The 21655-nt window shown below is 52.3% G+C and overlaps 3 protein-coding genes across 3 annotated transcripts in view; 1 reads left to right on the top strand and 2 right to left on the bottom strand.

The window, feature by feature from the left end:
* Window positions 1-1693: 1693 nt before the first annotated feature.
* On the bottom strand, window positions 1694-3586 carry THAP11 (THAP domain containing 11). The gene has a single exon (XM_012660553.1). The coding sequence runs from the start codon at window positions 3304-3306 to the stop codon at window positions 2392-2394; it is 915 nt and encodes a 304-aa protein (XP_012516007.1). The 5' UTR covers window positions 3307-3586; the 3' UTR covers window positions 1694-2391.
* A 4029-nt stretch (window positions 3587-7615) lies between these two features.
* Window positions 7616-13291, top strand: CENPT (centromere protein T). The gene is made up of 13 exons (XM_012660610.1): window positions 7616-7786; window positions 8911-9001; window positions 9141-9228; window positions 9348-9444; window positions 9568-9704; window positions 9846-9882; window positions 10099-10241; window positions 10936-11097; window positions 11388-11720; window positions 11972-12065; window positions 12607-12783; window positions 12872-12976; window positions 13058-13291. Exons 1-13 carry the CDS (start codon window positions 7626-7628, stop codon window positions 13179-13181), a joined length of 1749 nt encoding a protein of 582 aa, XP_012516064.1. The 5' UTR covers window positions 7616-7625; the 3' UTR covers window positions 13182-13291.
* A 156-nt stretch (window positions 13292-13447) lies between these two features.
* Window positions 13448-21655, bottom strand: part of TSNAXIP1 (translin-associated factor X interacting protein 1) — a 14386-nt gene continuing 6178 nt past the window's right edge. The window contains exons 3-16 of the mRNA XM_012660458.1: window positions 18989-19101; window positions 18715-18841; window positions 17465-17558; window positions 16783-16979; window positions 16274-16409; window positions 15696-15865; window positions 15455-15614; window positions 15246-15376; window positions 14960-15085; window positions 14668-14820; window positions 14432-14541; window positions 14118-14244; window positions 13915-14021; window positions 13448-13688 (exon numbers count right to left, since the gene is read on the bottom strand). Of these exons, the coding sequence (XP_012515912.1) occupies window positions 13448-13688; window positions 13915-14021; window positions 14118-14244; window positions 14432-14541; window positions 14668-14820; window positions 14960-15085; window positions 15246-15376; window positions 15455-15614; window positions 15696-15865; window positions 16274-16409; window positions 16783-16979; window positions 17465-17558; window positions 18715-18841; window positions 18989-19101 (1992 nt within the window). The remainder of the gene's footprint in view (window positions 13689-13914; window positions 14022-14117; window positions 14245-14431; window positions 14542-14667; window positions 14821-14959; window positions 15086-15245; window positions 15377-15454; window positions 15615-15695; window positions 15866-16273; window positions 16410-16782; window positions 16980-17464; window positions 17559-18714; window positions 18842-18988; window positions 19102-21655) is intronic.

The raw sequence follows: 21655 nt of genomic DNA, 5'->3' as shown, positions 1-21655 counted from the left end.
AATAGTCCTCCCACCCATTGCCCTGTCCTTTCAATGCCCATTTCATTGGTTCCTTGGTAATGCAAACATTTGAAGTAAGGTCTGTCTCTAGGTCAGGCCAGTGCTGGGCAAAGGGCTCTGCAGCCAACCTAGAGGACCACAGGTAAGGGAAATGGCTGTAAGTCTTCTTCAGACAGCTCCTAGCATTCCTTCCTGGCCAGAGATCACTCAGTACTCCTCTTTTTCCAAAAGAGTTTCACACCTTTGCCCACTCCCATCCCACCCCTCTTGGGAATGGCTGGTAAGACCAGGCCTGGCTTCTGTTTATTAAATCCCAGGTCTGTCCACATTACACTTTGCCTGACTACATACTTCTCTTATTACTCAGCCAGTAAGAACTCTGCATTGCCCTACTTATGATGCATCAGCATCTGTGACCTCCCTTACTCTGTGAACTACCCTCCTCTCCCTAACAAACCAAAACACTGGACAGGTGTGTACACATAACCTCCACACACCAGGGAGAGCCCTAGGAGTTCTGCTGAGAGGTTCAAGAGGGCCAAAGCAGAACCAGCAGAAGTTCCTTCAACCAATAGGAGCTCAAGGATATATGAAAGAGCATGGCTAGACCCTGGAAAAGCCTTCACTACAAGGAAGAAGAGTGGGGACATGTGAGAGACTGACCCAGAAGGGGCATACAAAGGGCACTGTTATGCTTTCATCACCTGATTACCAGCCAGTGCTAACCTAGGAAGGCAGAGATCCAACCTTTCTCCCAACCAAGCACCTACACAACCTATGGCGCATCATCCCTCCTTCCCTACTAGAGACTTGTTCCCCAACTCAGTGCCAAGGGACCAGAAGGGAAATAGATAAAGAGTTTTAGAACCATACCAGCTTACTGCTTCAGGGCAAGTCCCCATGCAGGGCTTTGTCCATAAGTAACACAGAGAAGGGAGTTATATTTTATGGAGCCTGAAAAGTGTCCATTTGTGCCTCAATACCCACAGAAAACCCATTGCTTTAAAGGCATTTGTCTCTCCCTATTGGCTTTGAGCTAAATTACTTGAAGCTATAGACAAAAATGTCACCCTCACCCCTCCAACATCCAATCTAAAGAAAAATAGAGGCAGCCAAGAAAATGAGTCACAAAGTCACAAATCCCAACTCCTTAATGCCAAGGATCCAGCTCCTTCACACTGAAGGTGTACCAAGGTCAAGGTTTCTGTACAAGAGTCCTTGTGCCTGAAGAAGCCATGGCTGGCTCCAGCTGTGGTCTTCACTGGTTTATTAAGGAACTGCAAGCACATGTGTACCAGATGCTGTGCTAGGCCTAAGGGATGTAAGGGTTAGCAAAATTCAACTTCAGCTAAGAATTCAAGAGGGAATCCAAAATCCTCAGAGGTGAACTATCACAATTCAGCTTAGTTCTCAGTTGCTCTTTCTTGTTAGGACACAGGGAGATAACCCATGGACAAACTGGGACCATTTGTTGCAGTTTCCAAACCCTTTACAGTAAGTTGGGCCAGAACTCTGAGGACCTTATAAGGCCAGGATCCATATGCTTAGGGGGCCCTTTACGGAGAAATCTGGTCATTGAAGCATCTCTTCTTTCAGGGTTAGCCAGGTCTTTCAAATAGGCTGAGGCCTATTTCTCCAGGTTTTAAGGACATTTCAGCTACGTTTTTGTAAAAATAAAATAGCGAAACCCAAATAAAAACCTTACTTTTTGTTTAATTTGTTTTGCCAAACAAACACAGTGAAAACTTTAGTCTGACTAATTGTACAGAAAATAGAATTTGTAACCAGTAGCAAACAAAACAGGATAAACCTAAGTCCCCGGCAAGCTGGATCTCCATCAGCAGGTTACCCAGACCCACTGGTAAATGGCCCCCAGGGGAGGGAGGTCCCAGGAGGCAGAGGCACAGATCTACCAGTCCCCATCAGAATCAAAGGCTGCACCTGGGAAGGAAAAGCATGAAAAGGAGGATAACTGCTGTTACTTGGATCTCTTATCACTACACAGAGAAGAGTTGTCTCTGATTGCTTGCCAACCTTAAGGTGTGGCTTTCCCAAACCCATAGTCCCGGGGCATCCCACCTGCATCCCTAGGGGGTAAGTTTCAAGTTCAGTGGTTCTGAAGCCTCTGCTTAACCAGAATCTGCAACATAAACTGGGGAGGAAGGGTAGACAAAGTCATAATTGCTGGTGTCACCAGTGCAGAGTCTGAGGCCCCAGCCCCGCTTCAGGAGGAAACAAGTGAGGGTGCCAGGTCACCAGCAAGAGTCCAGCTGCCTTAAGCCTCAGTACTGTCAACCTGTGTCCCAGGAGTACAGAGGAGTTCAATAGCGGCCTGAGGTTCCCCTGGGCTGGAAGGAGTCCACGAGTCCTGCAGGCCGCAGGGGGACCCATTCACATTCCGTGTTTCTTGCGAATGACAGCCATGGCAAGCAGCCGATCCTTCTCGCGCAGTTCTTCGCGCAGCTTGGCCTCGGTGAGACGCAGGTGGCGGATGCTGCCCTTCATCTCCTTCATCTTCACTTCCATCAGCGCCAGGATGTCCCGCTGCTCATTCAGCTTGCGCAGGAGCTCCTCCTCCGTGGTGCCTGACGACAAGGAGTACGAGTGGTCGGAGCCAGTATCAGGGAAGCCTTCTTCCCCTACCACCACCAACTGGGGGCCCATAGGGCATTCAGCGGCCTCCAGCCCTGCCGTAGCAGCCTGTAGCTCCGAAGCGGCGGCCGCGGCGGCTGCGCCCTCTGCGGCTGCGAACTCCACTTGCACTGTAAGGTCGATGGGTTTCACGTCTTCTCCAGTGGGAGTGGTGGGCGCCGGTGGCACGGATCCCGGAGCCTGGCTGCTATCTACAGCGGCCTGAAGGGTGAGGAGCACAGCCGCGGAGGCAGACACCAGGTTAGGCTGCAGCTGGGCGGTTTGGGCAGTGGAGGTGGACGGCGACGACTGCTGCTGCTGCTGCTGTTGCTGCTGCTGCTGCTGCTGCTGCTGTTGTTGCTGCTGCCGGCGGCGGGCGGCCGCGGCTCCCGCGGGTCTGCGCGCTACTTTGCGCTCGTTGACGCCGCGCAGCGGGAAAATGGTGGGGACGCGCACCGTGTAGGTCTTGCGGCCGCCCTGGAAGTGAACGCTGCAGAGACGGTGGCCCGTGGTGGGCTGGAAGGTGGAAAAGCACCCACTGACGCCGGCACGGGACACGTTCTTGAGCCAGAGGCGCCGCAACTCAGCGTCCTTGGGAAACGTGTAGAAGTGCAGCGCCTTGTCCCGGTGCGAGTTGTTGTAGCAGCCTGGCACGCAGCACGTAAAGCCAGGCATGGCTGCGCCGCGAGGCCCGGCCCGGCCCACCGGCCTCCTGCGCCCTTCGACGGCCCGGTCTGTCCCCCGCCGCCCGCCCCTCGACGGGCGGCGCCGCGCGAGGCCTTGGGCGGTCTCCCACTACTGCCGCCCAGTGCAGCCGGTCGGACCCGGCGCCCCGTGCCCAGAATACGCTTCCTGCGGGCCCGCGCCGCGCCACCAGCCCGGATGCCCGCCTGCGCTCCGGAGTCGGCCCCGGGGACGCCGCGAAGGACCGCCTGGGAAAGAGGACTACGCCCCCCACAATGCACCGCGCTCAAAGCTGCTCACTTCCGGAATGGGGGGGTTTGCTTATTCCGGCCGCTTTCCAGGGCACCACGATGGCCCCCGCAGAGCAGATTCGTCCCCGCATTCGGCTTGTCCCCGGCAGGAGAGAGAGGTGTATGTGGTTGGAACGCTGTCGCCTGGACTGCCCCTCACAAGGACCCGGAATCTTGATGGGGGGGGGGCCTGTGCGCGCCTTGCCAGTGCGCAAGCGCTGTGGGTGTACGTCCTCCGAGACTACAAGTCCCGTGATGCCTCGCGCCGAAATCAGCGGCTGCGGCCCCCAGCGCCACCTAAAGGAGAGATCCAGTTACTGCGGACCAGAATTCGGGCGAGGTTGTGCTGTGTCCGCCTGAAGCGGTGCCCCAGCCCGGAGCGCCTTTGAGTCGACGGCATTCCTGCGGAGGGAGGGAGAGGAAGGCTAAGGCTCAGCGTCCCAAAAGGCCTTTGGAACCCCTTTCTTTGCGTTGGGGACTGTCTCCCGATTCCGCCGCTGCCCGCGCTGACTCGTTTATTGACTTAAACGAAGTCACCAATAGGCGTCTTACTATGTGTCGTGCGCAGTGCAGGGAGTTTCGGGGAGCCAGACTCACCGGTGTTTCCCTTCTGGAGCCTGACCACTTAGAGGGATGAGGGTATGTCTTTTGGAAAGTAGATGTGAATGCACGCGAATGGATGTCTAATCACAAATAAACGCTCCAAAGCAATGAACAGGATTGAGGAGAAAATGGGGGGCGGAGGCCCAGGAGTACAAAACAACAAAAAGCTTGGGAAAGGAGGAGTAGCCAATTCTCGCCGCGGAACCCAGCCCGTAAGGCCCCAAAGCAGGAATGAGCTAGATTCTGCCCTTAAAGAGCTCGAAAGGGGGTGGCCAGAGTAGCAAAAGGGCAGAAAGATACCTAACTGGGCCCTATTAAAAGATACGGGGTTTTATTTTGCAGGCGACTGGGAGCTGTTGAGAGGTTTTAAGCGAAAGGATTTGCATTGTAACAAGACACCTCCCCCCTCCCTCGACTTCTTTGAGCAAAATATTTCAAAGAACGAGAGGTTGTGGAAAACCGGGGAAGAACCAAGTAGTAGGTCCAGCAGGGGAATTAACTGCAAACTCTTTTACTGAGTTCCCCCTTTCTCTCACTTTTTCTTGCCTTTCTTCACCTTTTTTCATAACTCTCCCTCCTCATTTTTTCTCTCCTGATAACAGATTGCAAGCATGACATGGAAACCTAGTATACATTATTTCTAATTACAGTATTTGATGTAAAAACAAAATAAATCAGGTACTTTTTCTAAAAAAAATTTGTTGTTCTTTATTATAAAGTGGAACTGTGCTGAAAATGTTTTAGAAAAATACAGGAAAATGGGAAAAAGAGAACTTTTTCTAGTCCCAACACTCAAACATTACCATCACTTTCATTGTGTTTACAACCAATGTGATCCTTAGTTATTTGTGTGGGTTTCAGCTGACCTATAACAATAGAAAATCCCACTTCTCCTGTCCTGTGCAGCTGAGGTCTACAGCTTAAACCCTTTGAAATCTAGAAATGCAGTATTTAGTGTGTGTAGCCCGTGGTAAAAGATATGCATTCATTTGGATGAATCATTTAAACAACAGAACAAACATGAATGCATACTTTGTTACATGTTTAAATTTTTATAACGTGTGCAGGAGAGATAAAATTCAGCAAAAGATCATTGTGTCTGTTACTGTGTATTTTCATTGTCATACAGTCACTGATATGGTTCAAACCCTACCTATCTCAAGACTCACCTTGCTCAAAAAATGGTGAGAAGTCGAATTGATATACTTTCTTTATGCACAGAATGTTGAAGATTATGCTCAATAAAACTCTGCCTTCCAGTACATAAAATCACCTCTAATCTACAATTTATCTTCTACACTCAAAGCATATTTGGACTGCATGGCTTTCTCCCCACCCCCACTGCCCTGCCCACCCTCTATCTTGTCACCTCTGGAGAAAGGCAAGAACCTCATCACGTGTCTCCCTGCTTCCAATCTTGCCTCTCCTACAATCTGTTCTTCACAAGGCTGCCAAAGAAAATCTGATTATGTCATACCTCTGTTTAAATCCCTCCAGTGGTTTCCTATTCCATTTAGAATGATATCCAAACTCTTTCCCAGAGCTTGCAAGACCCCACATAGTCTGGCCCTTGCCAATCTCTCTCACTCCTTCCTCCCTTACTTCTCCCCAGTGTTTTTAGGGTTTTTTCTAAATAAAGAGTAAATATAAAGTTTAATTCTGTGAACACAGAATATTACTGAGCAGACTGAAGCTCATGTTTCAAACTGTTTGGGAAGATTTTTGTTTTCTCTGTATCAGTTCAAGGTTGTACTAATAAATAACTAATTTAAAAGTTCATTTAGGTGGTTGATAATGACCATGGAAATGTGTCTGCAAAGGGCTAGCAAATTAAATCAGGTGACACAGAGATCAGATCTAAATGACAAGGAATGTTGATATGCTTTTCCTCTACAGTTCTCTTAATTTTGAGGAGCAAGAATCTAATTTTTTTCTTTGCTCCATTTTTAACCCAAGCACAAATATGCCCATGCCTGTCTCCTGATATAGGAGCAGATTCTGGGAAAAAGAACTCCACAGCGGACTCAGAAACTAAATTCCAATTCAGTTGCCATGAAAATTTTAAAAAGGTGGGGGATGGCCAGGGAAGGTGGCTCATTCCTGTAATCCTAATATTTGGGGTCGGGGGGGGATTGCTTGAGGCCAGGAGTTTAAGACTAGCCTGGGCAACATAGTGAGAACTTCATGTCTACAAAATTTTTTTTTATTTTTATTTTATTTTTTTTTGACAACCCATTTCTTTTTTTTTTTTTTTTTTTTTTTGAGACAGAGTCTCACTGTGTTGCCCGGGCTAGAGTGCCGTGGCGTCATCCTAGCTCACAGCAACCTCAAACTCCTGGGCTCAAGCGATCCTTCTGCCTCAGCCTCCCGAGTAGCTGGGACTACAGGCATGTGCCACCACGCCCGGCTAATTTTTTCTATATATTTTTAGTTGGCCAATTAATTTCTTTCTAATTTTAGTAGAGACGGGGTCTGGCTCTTGCTCAGGCTGGTTTTGAACTCCTGAGCTCAAACAATCCGCCCGCCTCGGCCTCCCAGAGAGCTAGGATTACAGGCGTGAGTCACCGTGCCCGGCCTGACAACCCATTTCAAATGAACAAAATTTTTTTTCTTTTAAATTAGGTGGGAGTGGTGGCATGGGACTATAGTCCCAGCTATTTGGAAGGCTGAGACAGGAAGATCACTTGAGTTCTAGGTTGCAGTGAGCTATGATCATACCACTGTACTCCAGCCAGGGCCACAAAGTGAGACCTTGTTTCTAAAAAAAATAAAAGAAAAAATAAGAAAAAGAAAGGTGGGAGATCGTGAAGCAGTGAAAAATACAGAAAGCACTTACATAATATGGTAAGCATCTCCAGCATTAGCAGAAATTTTGAGAGCCAGAATTCATCTCAAAATTGCACTGTTTTAAGATCATAACATCTATGCTGGATCACAGTCTACTAGCCTTGGAACCTGCAACCTGGTCTCTTCTGATAAAATACAGACCCTACAGACAGCCGTCTTTGCAAATGGGAATCTGACCACGTCACATATAGGATAAAATTCTTTTTCCTGGCCCAACTGTTTCTCCTCATCTTTACAGAGGGACATATGAATGAGAGGCATTGTAATAATAGCGACTATTTATTGATGCCCTGGCTTACCATGTGTCAGATCCTGAGTTAAACATTAACTCCTTGAATCATTACAAGACCCTTATTAGGTAAGTATCATCCTCAATTTACAGATGAGGAAACCAAGACTTGGACTGGTTGCATAGGTTTGCTCAGGCTGGCCTCCTTTAAGGCTGCCTCAAAAGCAGCCAAGTTTTCAACCACCACTGTCCACGTCGTGAGCTTCGGCAGGGCAAGAACTACAATTCCCGTGGTGCTGTGCGGCAGCATCGCGAGAGTTACCTTAAATGCGGCGGCGGGAATGCGGCGCCTACAGCGGGCTCAGCAGTTAGGAGGGGTCTCTTCAGAGGCAATGGCGGACCGCAGCATCCTCGGGGAGCCTACACCGCGCACGCTGCTGCGGCGCGTGCTGGATACGGCGGACCCGCGCACCCCGCGGCGACCCCGGAGTGCTCGAGCTGGGTATGTGAGGGCGCTGCCCGAGTACGTGAACAATTAGAGGGACGGTGGGGAGTGGGGTCTGGGTGGGATCCAGCGCCAACCCTGTCTGAAGAAGGAAACTGAGTCTCGAGAAGTGCAGGGCCCGGGTCTCTGAGAACTGGCTCCACTGCCCTAGCCTGGCTCAAGCCAGCTGTTTGTGCCCCGCTCTCAGGGCTCCAGACAGCCGGACCTTGGGGGTCGGCCTCTGGAGGCGAAGGACCGGCACTTAGAACCTGACTCTCTGTCCTCTAGGCTGCTTTCCGCCAGACCAACCTGGGGTGTTTCGGAGAGGTCCCCACCATCCCTGCACATTCAGTCTTACTGTCTCTGTAGCTTCCAGCTGGGAGATGGGAAAGGAGCTAGCGAGCACAGCCTGGGCAGAACTTGGGAGACAGGAACTGGAAAGATGCTTTGCTGGGGAGCAGGGAATTTGGCCTGACTTAGTGGGATTGTGGGTGGGTGAGGGCCGTGGTGAGCTCATGGTGCAGTGCATGCAGAAGTTGGCATCTGCCAGACTGGGACAATGCGGTTCCTTTATAGGGAATGGGCAGCTATTCAGTGTAGGTTTTAGACTTAGCCGTGATGAGGTGGGAGCTGTTACCTGGGAGCCGTTTACGTGGCTCTGGAATCTGAGAAGGACTGGACTGGAGAGACTAGGGCTGGGGAAGGTTGCTGTCAAACCCTGACAAGTACTTAAAAGGTTTAAAAATACTTAAATATCCTTCTTGCATTGTTATTTTAATGTCTGGAATGAATACTCTTCCACTTGCTCCTTTTGTCTGTGTGGCTAACCCCTACTTATCCCTTATGATTCTGCTAAAGTCATCTCTGTGAAGCCTTTCTCAGACTCTCCTCAGACCCTCCTTCAGACCCTCCTTCTGGTTCAATCATGTTCCCTCTGTCTTCCCATACCCCAGGGCTCATCTTCATCCACACCGCTGTTGACATAGGGCTGGGAACAGGGGCTGTGGGAGGGGCAAGTTGTTTCTGGGTCCCTGGCCCTGACGGAAAAGGGTTTCAGACCAAGACCCCTGGTGAAGGCACATCTTTGCATCCTCCACCCCCTCCACACACACACACTTCTCAGAGCCCTGGCCTTTACACAGTGCCCAGAGAGCCCTGCTTGAAACACCTTCCTCCAGGAGGCTGAGAAGCCAAACAAAGACAACTGCCAGATGGAATTCCCGTGGAGCCAGGGTAAGTTCCCAGCCTACTGAGCACTATAGGCCCTTGGCTGCCTTGAGGAGGCCCTGAGGTCCAGCTCTACTCTAGAGCCCTCCTTGAGGAAATCTCAAGGCGAATGAACAGACTGATTGTCTGGTGGTTTTGCCCATAGTCTAGTGGCAGATTGGCCCATGCTCAAGCCAGTGGGCACCTGGAGGAACAGACACCTCGGACTCTGCTGAAGAACATTCTACTAACTGGTGAGTGGGTGCTGGCCTGCCAGTCAGGGTCAGGCACCAGTCCAACACCAGTCTTATGGTATTCCACATTCAGGGCAGCCTGTTCTGTCAGCCCCACCCTCTCCTTGGTGTTTCTGCAGCCCCGGAATCTTCCATCCTGAAGCCAGAGTCAGTGGTGAAGCCAGTGCCAGCGCCACAAGTGGTCCAGCCCTCCAGACGGGAAAGCAGTCGGGGCAGGTGCACGGTGAACCCCACCCTTGGAATGGGCTGTTGGGAAGTTCTCGTCAGGGAAGCCTTTGGGGGCCTCAGAAGTCAGAATTGGTCTTCCTGGTCTGTCTAAAATAAGCTCCATCCTTATAGCTTGGAGCTGCAACTTCCTGAGCCTGAGCCCCCCACGACTCTGGGTCCAGCTTTGCTGGCCCCTGGCAGGAGGAAGCAGAGGCTGAGACTATCGGTGTTTCAGCAGGGAGTGGACCAAGAGCTGCCTGTCCCCCAAGGTGAGGCCCTGGATACCACCTGTTGCTACCCTCACCCTCCTGTCCTCTAGAGAGCCTGAGGAGAGCCAGAGAGGGCTCTCAAAGGCCTGGATAACTTCCCATGGTTTCTTCTTTTTACATTTTCTTGCCGGTCACTGATAGAGCCTCGTGGGAATGCTGATGCCTCATCCCTCGCCAGGTGCTCTTCTCTGTTCTGGGGGTTGGTGGAGGAGAAGCTTGGGAGGGAGGTGCTGACTGAGATGGAATCTGGCCATACCACTCCCTGCCAGGTTTAGCCCCATAGCATGTTGGCTGTGTTCTAAGAGATGAGAACCCCGCTGCAGATGGGGGAATCCTAGAGGAAAACTGGGCCTCAAGCACCTGACTTTTCTTTGTGCCTCCTCCTTCTCACCAGCTCCCTCAACCTGACCTTTGCCACACCTCTTCAGCCACAGTCAGTGCAGAGGCCTGGCTTGGCCCGCAGACCTGGCACTCGCCGAGCCGTAGATGTGGGTGCCTTTTTGCAGGATCTGCGTGATACTTCCTTGGCTCCTCCAAGTAAGGTTGAGATTTTCCCCTTCTGGCCTTTGGGAAAGCTTACGCCTATGCCAGATAAGAGGTTCTGCCAAGTCAGGGTTGCTTCCCTCTTGGTGGGGTCAAGAACAGTGAGCACACCTGGTCAGTAGATCTACAAGGAGTTTCTGCTTTCTTTCTACAAGGTGCCCCTTGCCTTGGTGGTGCCCAGTCTTTATCCCTTAGTGTCTTCGAGGACCCATATCCTTGAGGAGCTATAGGGTTAAAGGTAGGAAAGGGGTATGATGTGGTGGCTGAAGCTGATTGGAGGTTGAAAGGGACCAGGTTTCAGGGTCAGCTGGCCAATGAAAGCTGACCTGGGAGGCTGACTGCAGAAGACAAGTCAAGTTCACCAGGGTAAGAGGAGTGTTCTGGGCAGAAGGAGCAGAGTGAGAAGGAGAGAGCAGCGGCATGAGAGAGCAGTTGGGGGGTGGAGTGGGCAGCTGTGGAGGCCTAGGAATGCCAGGCTAAGGAACAGGAGGATAAGCAAGGAGAGCTGTGGAAGAGAGAGAAGCCTTAGAGTGCTAGGTCGTCTTCTCTCTCTGAAGGCCATGGGGCCCACTGTCCAGGTCCTGGTAACTCTGGGTAGCAGCAGGGGTACCTGGAATGCACTGAATGCCTGCTGGCCCTTGATTTCCAGGTGACAGCCTCAGAAGCCCTGTTATTACTCTGCCAACAGACATTGTGTTGGAGGACACCCAGCCTTTCTCCCAGCCCTTGGTTGACCGCTCCCCCAGTGTGCGTCGCTCCCTGCCCCTCCCCTCTCACACAGCGGCTGAAGACACTGAGAGGGCTGCCAGTCGCAGGACACGGAGCAGTGGGTCTGCGCCATGGAACAACAGTGAGTATGTGGAGCAGGTGGCCTGGAGCTTAGTTAGCTTGGGTGAGAGTTGGCAGTGATGGTTTTCCTTCCTCAAGTCCATATATGTGTCCCCAGAGCCTCTTGACTGTGGGTCCCTCGTCCGTCCGAGAGCAGAGTCCATGTTAGGCCAGGAGACTCCAAATTCATGTCCTGGTGCTGCTTCTGGCTTTGTCTCCTCAGTGGGCAAGGCAAGGTTTGCTAGTCCATCTTTACGCTTCCCAGAGCTTGGCCTGCTGCTTCTGCAGCCTGTATTCTCTCCCCTCATGCAGGCCCTGGGAAGCCAGCTCAGTTTCTGGCAGGAAAGGCAGAGGAGGTCAATGCCCTTGCTCTGGGCTTCCGGAACACCAGCAGTAGTATCTCTGGACGTGGAGTAGAGCCCTTACAGGATGGAGTTTGTGAGGAGGCAGAGAAAAGGATGGAAGAAGAAGAAAAAGGCTTGAGCGTGAGTGAAATGAAAGAGGCGACAGGAGCACAGGGACCTTTGGAGGCGGGAGAGCCTGAGGGATACATGGAAGTGACAGAAGCAGAGGGATCCCTGGAGGCTGTTGAGCCTGGGGAGCCAGAAGGATCATCAGGGGATGAGGACACCTCTGGTAGGACAGGTAAGACACCCAGTGCAGGGACCATGGGGTGACTGGTAACAGCTGTGTTCAGGCCCTGGCACATAGAAGGGGCTTGCCTGGGTGGTGTTTCTGGGCACTGGTGGTGTTAGGGGGCCAGGGAGACTCTGAGGAGCACCTGCTTGGTTGGAGCGAGGTGGGGCCCTTGAGAAACAGGACAAAGAGACTGGACCTGCAGGACTGGGTGAGATGGTCAGCCCCGAGCCGTCTGTGACCCTGCAATTCCTCTACAGCAAGCCCAGAGTTGGCCTGCAACACCCCAGAGTTTCTCCAGCCCAAGCAACTTCATCAGCTTCTTGAGCCAGTCCCGCCTCCTGGCCCTGCAGTGTAAGATCCCATAACCCCATTCCTCATGGGCCTCTCGGGAAGGGGGCAGGCACTGAGGTTGGCATCGGGCAACCCATGTACACAGGGTCATCCCCTTCCCACAAGTATGCAGATTACCCAGCAGAGCAACCTGAGCTGGGCTGAGGAGGGCTCACTGAGCGCACATCTGTCATCCTGGTGTCTGCCTCCAGGGGCTTAGAGGAGCCTGGGCAAGGGGGAAGTGCTTTGGTCAGTATGTAGTCAGAGAAGGCTTCCTGGAGGAGGATTAGCAGAATCAGGATAGGCTGCAATAGACTGAGGGGAGAGAATGTCCGTTCTGAGGCTGGGGGTCGTGGACCTAAGCAAGTACCAACATAGATGATAAGACTAGACTAGGACATTGGGTTGACTATGGAGGAACAGGACCCTAGGGAAAGACCAGGTCTACGTGGCTCCTGACTCTGCTGCCCCTCATCAGTACATGGCTGGAGCTGCTGGTCCAGGGCTCAGCAGGAGCCTTCGGCAGTATAGTTCAGCTACCTCTGTCCACTCCTTCCCCCAGCTTATCTTCAGAGCCTCTGGAGCCTCTGTCGGCCAGGCTTCCCCCTAGGCCCCGAGCCACTGGCCCCAGGCCCCGCCAAGATCCCTACAAGACTGGACTGAGCCACTATGCAAAACTCTTTAGCTTCTATGCTAAGATGCCCATGGAGAAGGCGGCTCTTGAGATAGTGGAGAAATGGTGAGTCCTGGACACTCAGGGTGGGGAGAGGAGCCCTGCAGGTCATAAACAGACTGTTGAGTCTGCTCTATCCCAACCTTCTTGGCAGCCTAGATAAGTATTTCCGACATCTTTGTGATGATCTGGAGGCATTTGCTACCCATGCTGGCCGCAGGACTGTAAAGCCAGAGGACCTGGAGCTGCTGATGCGACGGTGAGAGGGTGGAAGGGGGAGGTGCTGGGTGTGAGAGTGCTGGTGCTGATTCCATCTGTTCCTCCTCTTCCTCTGCTGCAGGCAGGGCCTGGTCACCGACCAAGTCTCGCTGCATGTGCTTGTGGAACGGCACCTGCCCCTGGAGTACCGGCAGCTGCTCATCCCCTGTGCATTCAGTGGCAACTCTGTCTTCCCTGCCCAGTAGTGGCCAGGCCTCAACACTTGCCCTGTCCCCACCTGGGGCCCCTTGATACCACTTACTCCTCCAGGTCTTTTCCCCATCCCCCCAGCATCAATAAAATGTTATAAACAGAATATTGGTGCATGTCCTGGGGCCAGCCAGGCAGGGACTTATCCCCCTCCCCACAACTCCCCAGCACAGCCTGGAGAATGGTATGGGTCCAGAAAAACAATTTTATACTAAAATCAGCGGGTAGCAGTACTGGAGCACTCAGGCTGCCCACAGTGGTCCTAGCTTGCAGGCTCCTGCTCTCTTGGCCCCCTGCGCCTTACGTCAATCACCTGAAGCCGTTCCAGTGCAGTCTGGAGCCGTACCACAATGCCCTCTTCCTTCCCATCACCCTCCTCTGGCAGTTCTGACACAGGGAGCTGGAAAGCCTGGCTGATATAGGTATTCAGAGTCTGCTTGTCCAGGCTGGAGTCGATGCTCATCAGGGCCCCACGTAGCTTGGGTAGGGTCACATCACTGTAGCTGTCCCATAAGAAAAGAGAAACGGGCCATGACATCTTTTTCATGTGCCCCAGACTCCCAGGTGCCCTCCTTTCTGCCAGGCTTGAGCAATGGTACACAGCAGCATGCTCAGTGCACAGGGAGACCCAGGGGCTTGAGGTGCCACCCTGTGTCCCAGTGCAAGGATCAAAGGGTGACTGGTGACTCGCTATGGATGAATTGGCCTGAGGGCCCCAAGGTCACTCACAGTTCAATGCCCAGCTCCTGCTTCAGCTCCTGTAAGTACTCATCCTTCTCATCCACGTACTGTTCCCACAGCTTTTGCACAAAGGGCTCACTCTGGCCTTCCTCATCCTGGGAGGGGCCATAAGTCGGGGTGAGAGCACATTGGCTAGGGTCCAGCTGAGGCTAGTGTAGGGGCTAGGCGAGTCCCTGGACCCACCCACCCACCTCCAGAAACAATGCGCGGTAGTTGAGGAAGTCTGCATTGTCGCTGTTGGGATGCCAGCCCCCTGCCTCCATCAGCTCCAGAATTTTCTCTTCCTTCTTGAGAGGGAAGGTACTCTTGAGAACTGTGCTGTGGGGAGACATGAGGGCCAACAGGGGCCTGCTGAAGCCTGACCACTCATCTCCGTGGTGTTCAAAAGGACAGTGAGTGTTGAGGCTGTGGTTCTTCCTGCCAGGCTCCCCTTTTCCCTGCACATCCAGGAGCCTGGCCAGATACGTTGGGCAGGAGTTCAGGGTAGCCTGGACTGGCCTCTCACCTGAACTGCTCCATGGTTAGCATCCCCTCCTTCTGACTGTCAGCATTTGTCATTTCCTTCAGCAGCTGGGCTATTGTCTCCTTCTGGTTGACATACACACTTTCACTTCTCTATAGGGAAGGGAGCATTCACTAACTTGCTGCTTCCAGAGTGGTGGGGGCAGGGCTGGGCTATGCTGGGGATACAGGCCCCTGTCTGCCTCCCCGAGGGGAACACAGAGTCAGGCCCAAGCTCACCTTTCCCATCAAGACTGCATAGAACTGACTCATGACCTCGCTGGAGTGGAAGAGCTTGATATTTTCAAAAATGGTATAAGCCCAGGCTATGGCATCACTGGGCCCAAAGCGACGCTCCAGGAAATTAAAGAAGAAATCTGGGAACTTCTCTTTCTGCAGGATGGGAATGCTTGGTCAGCCTGCCCCAGGGTCAGTTGGCCCTCCTCCCTCCTTGCTGGCACCTTGAGGGGACCCCCTGGAGGACTCTGGATCTGAAGGCCACACTGGGCCAAAGTGGCTTGTGAGATCTGACCTGTTCCTGTGTGAGACGTTCCTTCCAGGCATCCTTGAGGAGGTTTACCACATCCTTCTTGGTTGGCTTCTTGTTCTCCACAAGGCCTTCAAACCGAAGGAAAGAGGGGACAGATTCCCCATAGCCCTAGAAGGGAGGGTGTTAGCTCATCTCTGGGCCTATCTGTGGCCTCCTCCCCAAGCAGGGAAGACCCCCCAGATGGTTCCCCCAGAAGCTCAAGTCTCTAGTAGCAAGGTATGGCTGTTCTGGCTCCGGCCCTCAGTCTCCCTCCTGGGGACTCCCCTACCAGACCAGGGAAGAAGTCTTTCTCCCGGAGCAGCCCCTCGCCGATCTCCTCCAGGAGCACATCCACCAGCTGGTCACTGTTCTTGCCCTCAGCCAACATTTGCCAGCGCTCTGGGCCCCCAGCCACCACATCTGCAGGTGGGGAAAGGGAGCTGGAGTCCAGACTATGTACTTCAGCAGGGGCCCTGAGGCCCCAGTGGCCATCATTACCTTCACACTTGGTCCAGTCAGGCCGTGGAGTGGAGGTGCGCTGGATCTCCTGCAGCTCGAAAAAGAACTGGTCCCGTTCCTTCAGCGTGCTCATGTGCAACTGCAGCAGTATCTCATGCTCCTTGCGGACCTCTTCGTAGTCGGCTCTCAGGCTGTCCAGCTGAGGGCAAGGTGATTGGTCCTAGCTGCCCACCTGCATGACCCTGCTTTACCCTGCCTGGCCCTGCCTGCCCACCAGCACCTGCTCCTGAAGATCCTTGTTGGTCTTCTGCTGCATTTCAAAGTCCCTCCTGGGTACCACATCTCCAAAGTTGGCCTTCATGGTGTTGAGTTCCATCTGCGTGCGGGTCAGGTCTTGCCGGGTCATCTTCAGAGCCAGTGTTAACTTCACGGGGTCCTCCCCCCAGATGCCTGCCGGGACCCCATCAGCCCACATCATGCTGGCTCTGGGGCCTGGAGCCCAGGGCTGGGTTGGGTATTGCTCAGGGGATGCCTGAGGTCCTCTGCCCTCCCTGCTTGGGATTCCCTGGATCTGCCTAAGCCTAGGGTTTCAGGTTTAAGAAAAAAAGCCCAGGACAGGGGGTACCAGACCTGTCCAACCCACAGGGAGTCTGGGCTGCCCCAGCTGCCAGCAACGGTCTTACAATTCTCAGTCCAGCTCAGAAGATCTGCAGCCCCAGGTGGTGGAAGGGACATCTCCACCATGAATGGGCATGCAATGAGCAGGTATCAGGAATGTTGAATGAATGAGAGTGAGTGGTGAGAGCAAGACTCCTCTCCAACACCTCTGAGGAGGAGAGAAACCTGTCTTGGGCTTACCTGGGGACTGGGCTAATGACATGTCCTCCCGCTGGTACCGCAGCTCATTCAGGTCTGCGATGAGGATCTTGCGGGCATCTCGCTCGCTGAGGTAGTTTAGGTACTCCTCAGCCAAGTTCTTCCTCAGTTTGCTCACCTGTTGGGCAGGTGGCTGTGTGGTTAGGGGCTGCCTTTGGAGCCCTGTATGCAGCTAGTCACCACAGAGCACGGATGGGTGCTGGTTCGCCCCATCAGGTCTTGGGAATAGGAAAGGTAGAGGAAGAAGGAGATCGGCCATCCCGGAGCACCCAGCAAGATGCCCATGCTTCCTCCCGCAGGGCAAGTGCGGGCACTCGGGCCACACAGCCAGGGCTGAGCCAAGCATGAAGGCAAAGGGTAGAGGTAGCAGGGGCTCTGGGGGGAGATGGTGGCTCAGCATATCATTCCAGCAGAGGGTGGAGTGGCCTGGGGGTCACCCTGGTGGTGGGGCAGGAATTCAGGGACTTGGTCACCACACCACTTCCATTCACCTCACTCTGCAATGAGATCTTCTCCTCATTCTTTTTGTCAATGAGTTTTAGCAACGTCATCTTTTCTTTCTTGAGCATGGAGATCTCGTGTCTCTCCTCAGCCCTCATGGCCAGAATCCTCTCATTGCAGTCTTCATTCACAGTGACAAGCTTGGCCTTCAGGGGCTCCAGAGCCCGAATCCTCTCCCTTTGGTGGGCTAAGCAGAGACAGGTTGGAGAGTTCCTTTAGAGTTCCAGGACAACAGCCAGGAAACAGACCCTAAGGTCACGGATGAGTGGTTATGTCACTTGCAAACGCCAGGAATCTATGCACACCTCGTTCAAAGCCATGACCCTTGCTTTAGGCCTTCCTGTACTTGCTTTTAAATAAGGGAGAGAGTTCAGATGAAGACTGGGGTCTCCCCTACAGTCTTTAGTCCTGCAACTGCACCTCCTGAGTACTCACTCTCTTATGGGGTTCACTCTATTTCCTACAGATACTGCCCCACCATGCTTCTCAAGGATGGGAGGTTGTCAAGTGCTCTATCACAGAACAGTGTGTGCAGAAAAGGCTGAGTTGGGCTTGGTGACCTCAAGGCCCAGTTGGTAGCTGCCCCAGCCCTGCTGTAGAGCCACAGAAGGTCAGAATAAGATCCTCTCTGCCCCTTCCAGGCTGGGCCTAGGAGGGGAGCTGCATTCTTACCTAACATCACCTCGTATGCATTCTTGATGGAGCACAGTAACGGCTTGTACGTTTTGAAGTCCTCTATGAAAAACTCAAAGATCTCTCTGTAAGGCTGGCAAGAAAATGGAACTGGTCACCTCCTGGCCTACAGCCGCCACCCTCAGTGTGGTGTTTTTCTTTACTGGGCTTAGAAATGTTTCAGCATGAGGCTGCCAGGTCACCTATATTCAGGTAAATGCCTCGGGCACCACCTGAGTCATTCACACTGCCACAGAGCTGGGGGCAGCTCTCTGGAGGCCTCTCCTGATACTATCTCTGAGGCCTGGCAGACCACCAGGGGTGAGACCTCCCACTCTGTGCCCAAGTCCCCTCTGGCTCTCCATGCAGCCAGCCAGCCAGCCTCTTGCCTTCCAGATAGTGCATCAGCTGGCCACTCACTTGCGTCCTCTCCCCATCTTAGAGCCCTGTGGGAACAGAGGAGATTGAAGGTTCTAGCCTTGCATTCTGACCTCATAGTGGAGGTGTGGTCTCCTGCCCCACTTGAACACACAGCGAGTTTTTGGAGGCAGCATTGCTTACTGGAAGGAGTACAGGCTCCAGGAACAGCCCTGGGTTTGAATCCTAGTCCTATCACTTCATGGTGATGTGCCTTCTCCAAGCTTCTGCTTCCTTGTTGGTGAGGGACCTTCTGCTTGTGAGATTGTATGTGAGGCCCCAGCCCAGGGCTGGGCACACAGCCAGCGCTCAGCAAATGCATCAGTCAGTGACTATGTCAGAAGCTGGGGACCCTGTCCTCACCCCTATTTGAGAAGACATGGTGATTTTCTCTCTAATATGTGCCAGAATCTGGGTTGCATCTAGATCCTCCTTTCTTCCTCTTTATGTGTCTGGGCTAGTTCCTTAAGCTTGGGGTGGCAGGTGGACACTGTATGACCTCTGCTTGCCCAACTGCCAGGATTCAGGCTCCATCCGCTGATATCCAATGACCCAACCTGGGTGCAAGGGATTGCAGAGCTGAAGGGAATGGGCACAGCATCCAGTTCCCCCGACTCAGGTGAGGAAACTCAAGCCTCAGGAGAGTTTTGGTTCCACACTGCAGTCGTGCCTGCACAGTGGCTTTTTCCCAGGACATGCTTCTCTTCAGGGAGGGAGACCTAGGAGAGCTAGAAGAGGCCAGTCTCCCCTGAAGGTTTCACGTATGCAGTCCTCATAGGTGGTCTTCCCACCCTTTCCCCTTGCCCTTCCCATGTTTATTCTATGGCTCTGACCTGCAGCTTCAGCTCCTGGGCAGAATCTTTGCTTAATCCCACCAAGAGGAGCTCCTTGCGTAGGTAGTTTTCCAGCTGCTCCAGGTACCTGGGCTTGGCAATGCCAAAGGGCTCCTGCTGCCAGCTACTGCAGGGGATGGTGGGCTGATATGTGACAAGCACCCCACGGGGCCCTTGCACCCTCCGTCTGGGACAGCACATACCCCTGCCCTGTCTCCTGGCCCAGTGCCTGGTCTATACCCACCCACCCACCATAGGGCTGACCGTGGCTTACCTTGTTCGTTTCTGGTAGCCATCTGAACAGGGTTTTACATTGCGCAAAATGGTCTGGCTAGTGGTGTATGTGGGCCACGGGCACAGGTTCCCACTGATGGAGACCTGAAAGGGCTGCAGGGAAGGACAGGTGGGTTACAATGGCAACATTGCTCCCCTTTCTAATGTTCCTCACTATCCCTCCTCCTCCACTCCTGATGTTTTTGCAAACATCTTTTAATATGGTTCATAATTAAGTCTGTGGGTTCTTGAATTATAGGGCTTAAGTCCCAGATTTCCCTTATTAGCTATGTAACCACAGGCTTAACCTCTGAGCTTCAGCCTCTGCATCTGTAAAATGGGGATGATGGCAGTCCCCACCACACTGTGTTGATGTGAGGATGCAATGAGAAAGCATGTGTGTTTTATACAGACTCAAGGACTTGGTAAAGGTGAGCTATTCTTCTCTTTTGTAGGTATATCAGTGAATATTAAATACTTGTGCTATGAAAACAGGTATGAATACTGGTAGGAACCCAGTCCCTGCCACCACGGCACAATCTAGCAAAAGAGAACGAGGAGGTCAGGCCCAGCCTTAACTTTGAACTGACAGACAGGACTAGAGATGCAGCAGGGTGAGCTGTGGACTCTGGGAGGACACTGGGCTGCACGCCCTGGTGGAGGGGGAGGTAGGTGAAAGTGCTCTGGCAATGGGATCTCATTTTGAACCTTGAACAGGGGCATGTGGTAGGAAGTAGTAGTATGTATGGGCATATTTTTTAATCTTTTCAAGAAATACTCAGCATGAAGAGCTAGTGAAGCCCGCTTCTAGGGTTTCAACCATTCAGTGATTCATTTGTTCATCAAACATTTCTGGGTCCATAGTACATCCTAGGCCCTGCTGCGTTCTAGGACATGAGGGATGTTGGCGGTATAATGGGGGCGGGGTAACAAGTGAACTGATGATCACGTCAGCATGCAGTGACTGAAACCAGTGCAGGTTATGGGAGAGTGGCAGGCTCTGACTCGGTGGAGGCCAAGAGAGGCTGCTTATCTCAGAGGAGGAGATGATGTTAGTGATGTTCAATAAAGCTCAAACGAGTGCATGGGAGGAACTGAGCCTGCCCTGGGAGACTGTGTTGAGGGTGGGAGCTCAAAGACTGCCTGGGTAGCACCAACACCTCAGGGACACAGCAGTTCTAGAGAGCTATAAACAGAGGCTGATGCCTAAGAGAGCAAGCTGGCTGAGGCTGCAGCCTGGAGTGAGGAGTCCAGGCAGCTAATGCAGGAGGCAGATGAAGCAGCAGCTTTATGTACAAGGGCAGCCCTCAAAGCCTTACTCATGACTGTGGAAAAATTAGGAAACTCCTAAATGTCTTGTAGGCAGGCATGGTGGTGTGTACCTGTAATCTCAGCTACTTGGAAGGCTGAGGCAGGAGGATCACTTGAGCCCAGGAGTTTGAGACCAGCCTGAGCAACATAGCAAGACCCCATCTCATAAAAAAAAGAAAAAAAGAGATCTCCTCCATGTCTAAAAATAGAAGATTGTTATGCAGACTTGAAATACAAAGAGGCTTAACATGGAAATATACTAATGATATAGTTCTAAGGGTTAAGTAAAGACAGAAATTAGGGAATAAGCACATCAAATAAAATGAAAGACCAGCAATGATTATTCTCTAATGATAGGATTACGGGTGGTTATTTTTGTATAATTGTATATTTTTCAAATTTTTTACAGTGAGCATAAATCAAATTTAAAAGAAAACTGGATTACTGAATTATTTAAAAGGTCCCATCTGTGCCCTGAGCCCAGCTTCCAGGTTACTGTGGATTAGAGAGGCGAGGCCTACCTCCTATGCTTCACATATCCAGGTTCAAGGAGCCCTTCGAGGCTAATGGAACTGGCTCCTGATGGCCTAGTGTGGAAAATGCTTTCTCCTCGGATTCTTTTCTTTTTTTTTTTTTTTAAGTGACAGGGTCTCCCTCTGTCACCCAGGCTGGAGTACAGTGGCTCCATCATAGCTCACTGCAGCCTTGAACTCCTAGGCTCAAGCGATCCTTCTACCTCAGCCCCCTGAGTAGATGGGACTACAGGTGTGCACTACCATGCCAGGCTAATTTTTCTAATTTTTTATAGAGACAGGGTCTCGCTATGTTGCCTAGGCTGGTCTTGAACTCCTGGCCTCAAGCAATCCTTCTGCCTTGTCCTCCCAAAGCACTGGAATTAGAGGTGTGAGCCACTGCACCTGGCCCTTGGATTCTTTGCCTGGCCCTTTTCACTGCATTCTGTTAGTTCTGTACATGCTGTCTCAATCTTGGGATCATGCATTAATTCCTGAAATATTTATGGAAGCCACATAGTTAGCTTTGTTGCTAGGCTTCAAGGAGGACTCCAGCCTCTTGAGGAAGCTCTGACCTATCTCTGTACTTCCAGAATTGATGGCATCATAATTCATACTCTTCACAGTCTTAAGCAGCATTCAGCAATACTGTAGAATAAATACATGAGGAAGCACAATAGTTTAGAATGGATGAAAGGCAAAATCAAATCTAAGCATGGTTGGGTGTGGTAACTCGCACCTGTAATCCCAGCACTTTGGGAGGTTGAGGTGGGAGAATTGCTTGAGGCCAGGAGTTCGAGACCAGCCTGGGCAACAACAGTGAGACCCTGTCTCTATCAAAAAAA

Source organism: Propithecus coquereli, unplaced genomic scaffold (genome assembly GCF_000956105.1).
Source record: "Propithecus coquereli isolate 6110/MARCELLA unplaced genomic scaffold, Pcoq_1.0 Scaffold67, whole genome shotgun sequence".
Taxonomy (NCBI): domain Eukaryota; kingdom Metazoa; phylum Chordata; class Mammalia; order Primates; family Indriidae; genus Propithecus; species Propithecus coquereli.
This window is presented reverse-complemented; position numbering and strand designations above follow the sequence as displayed.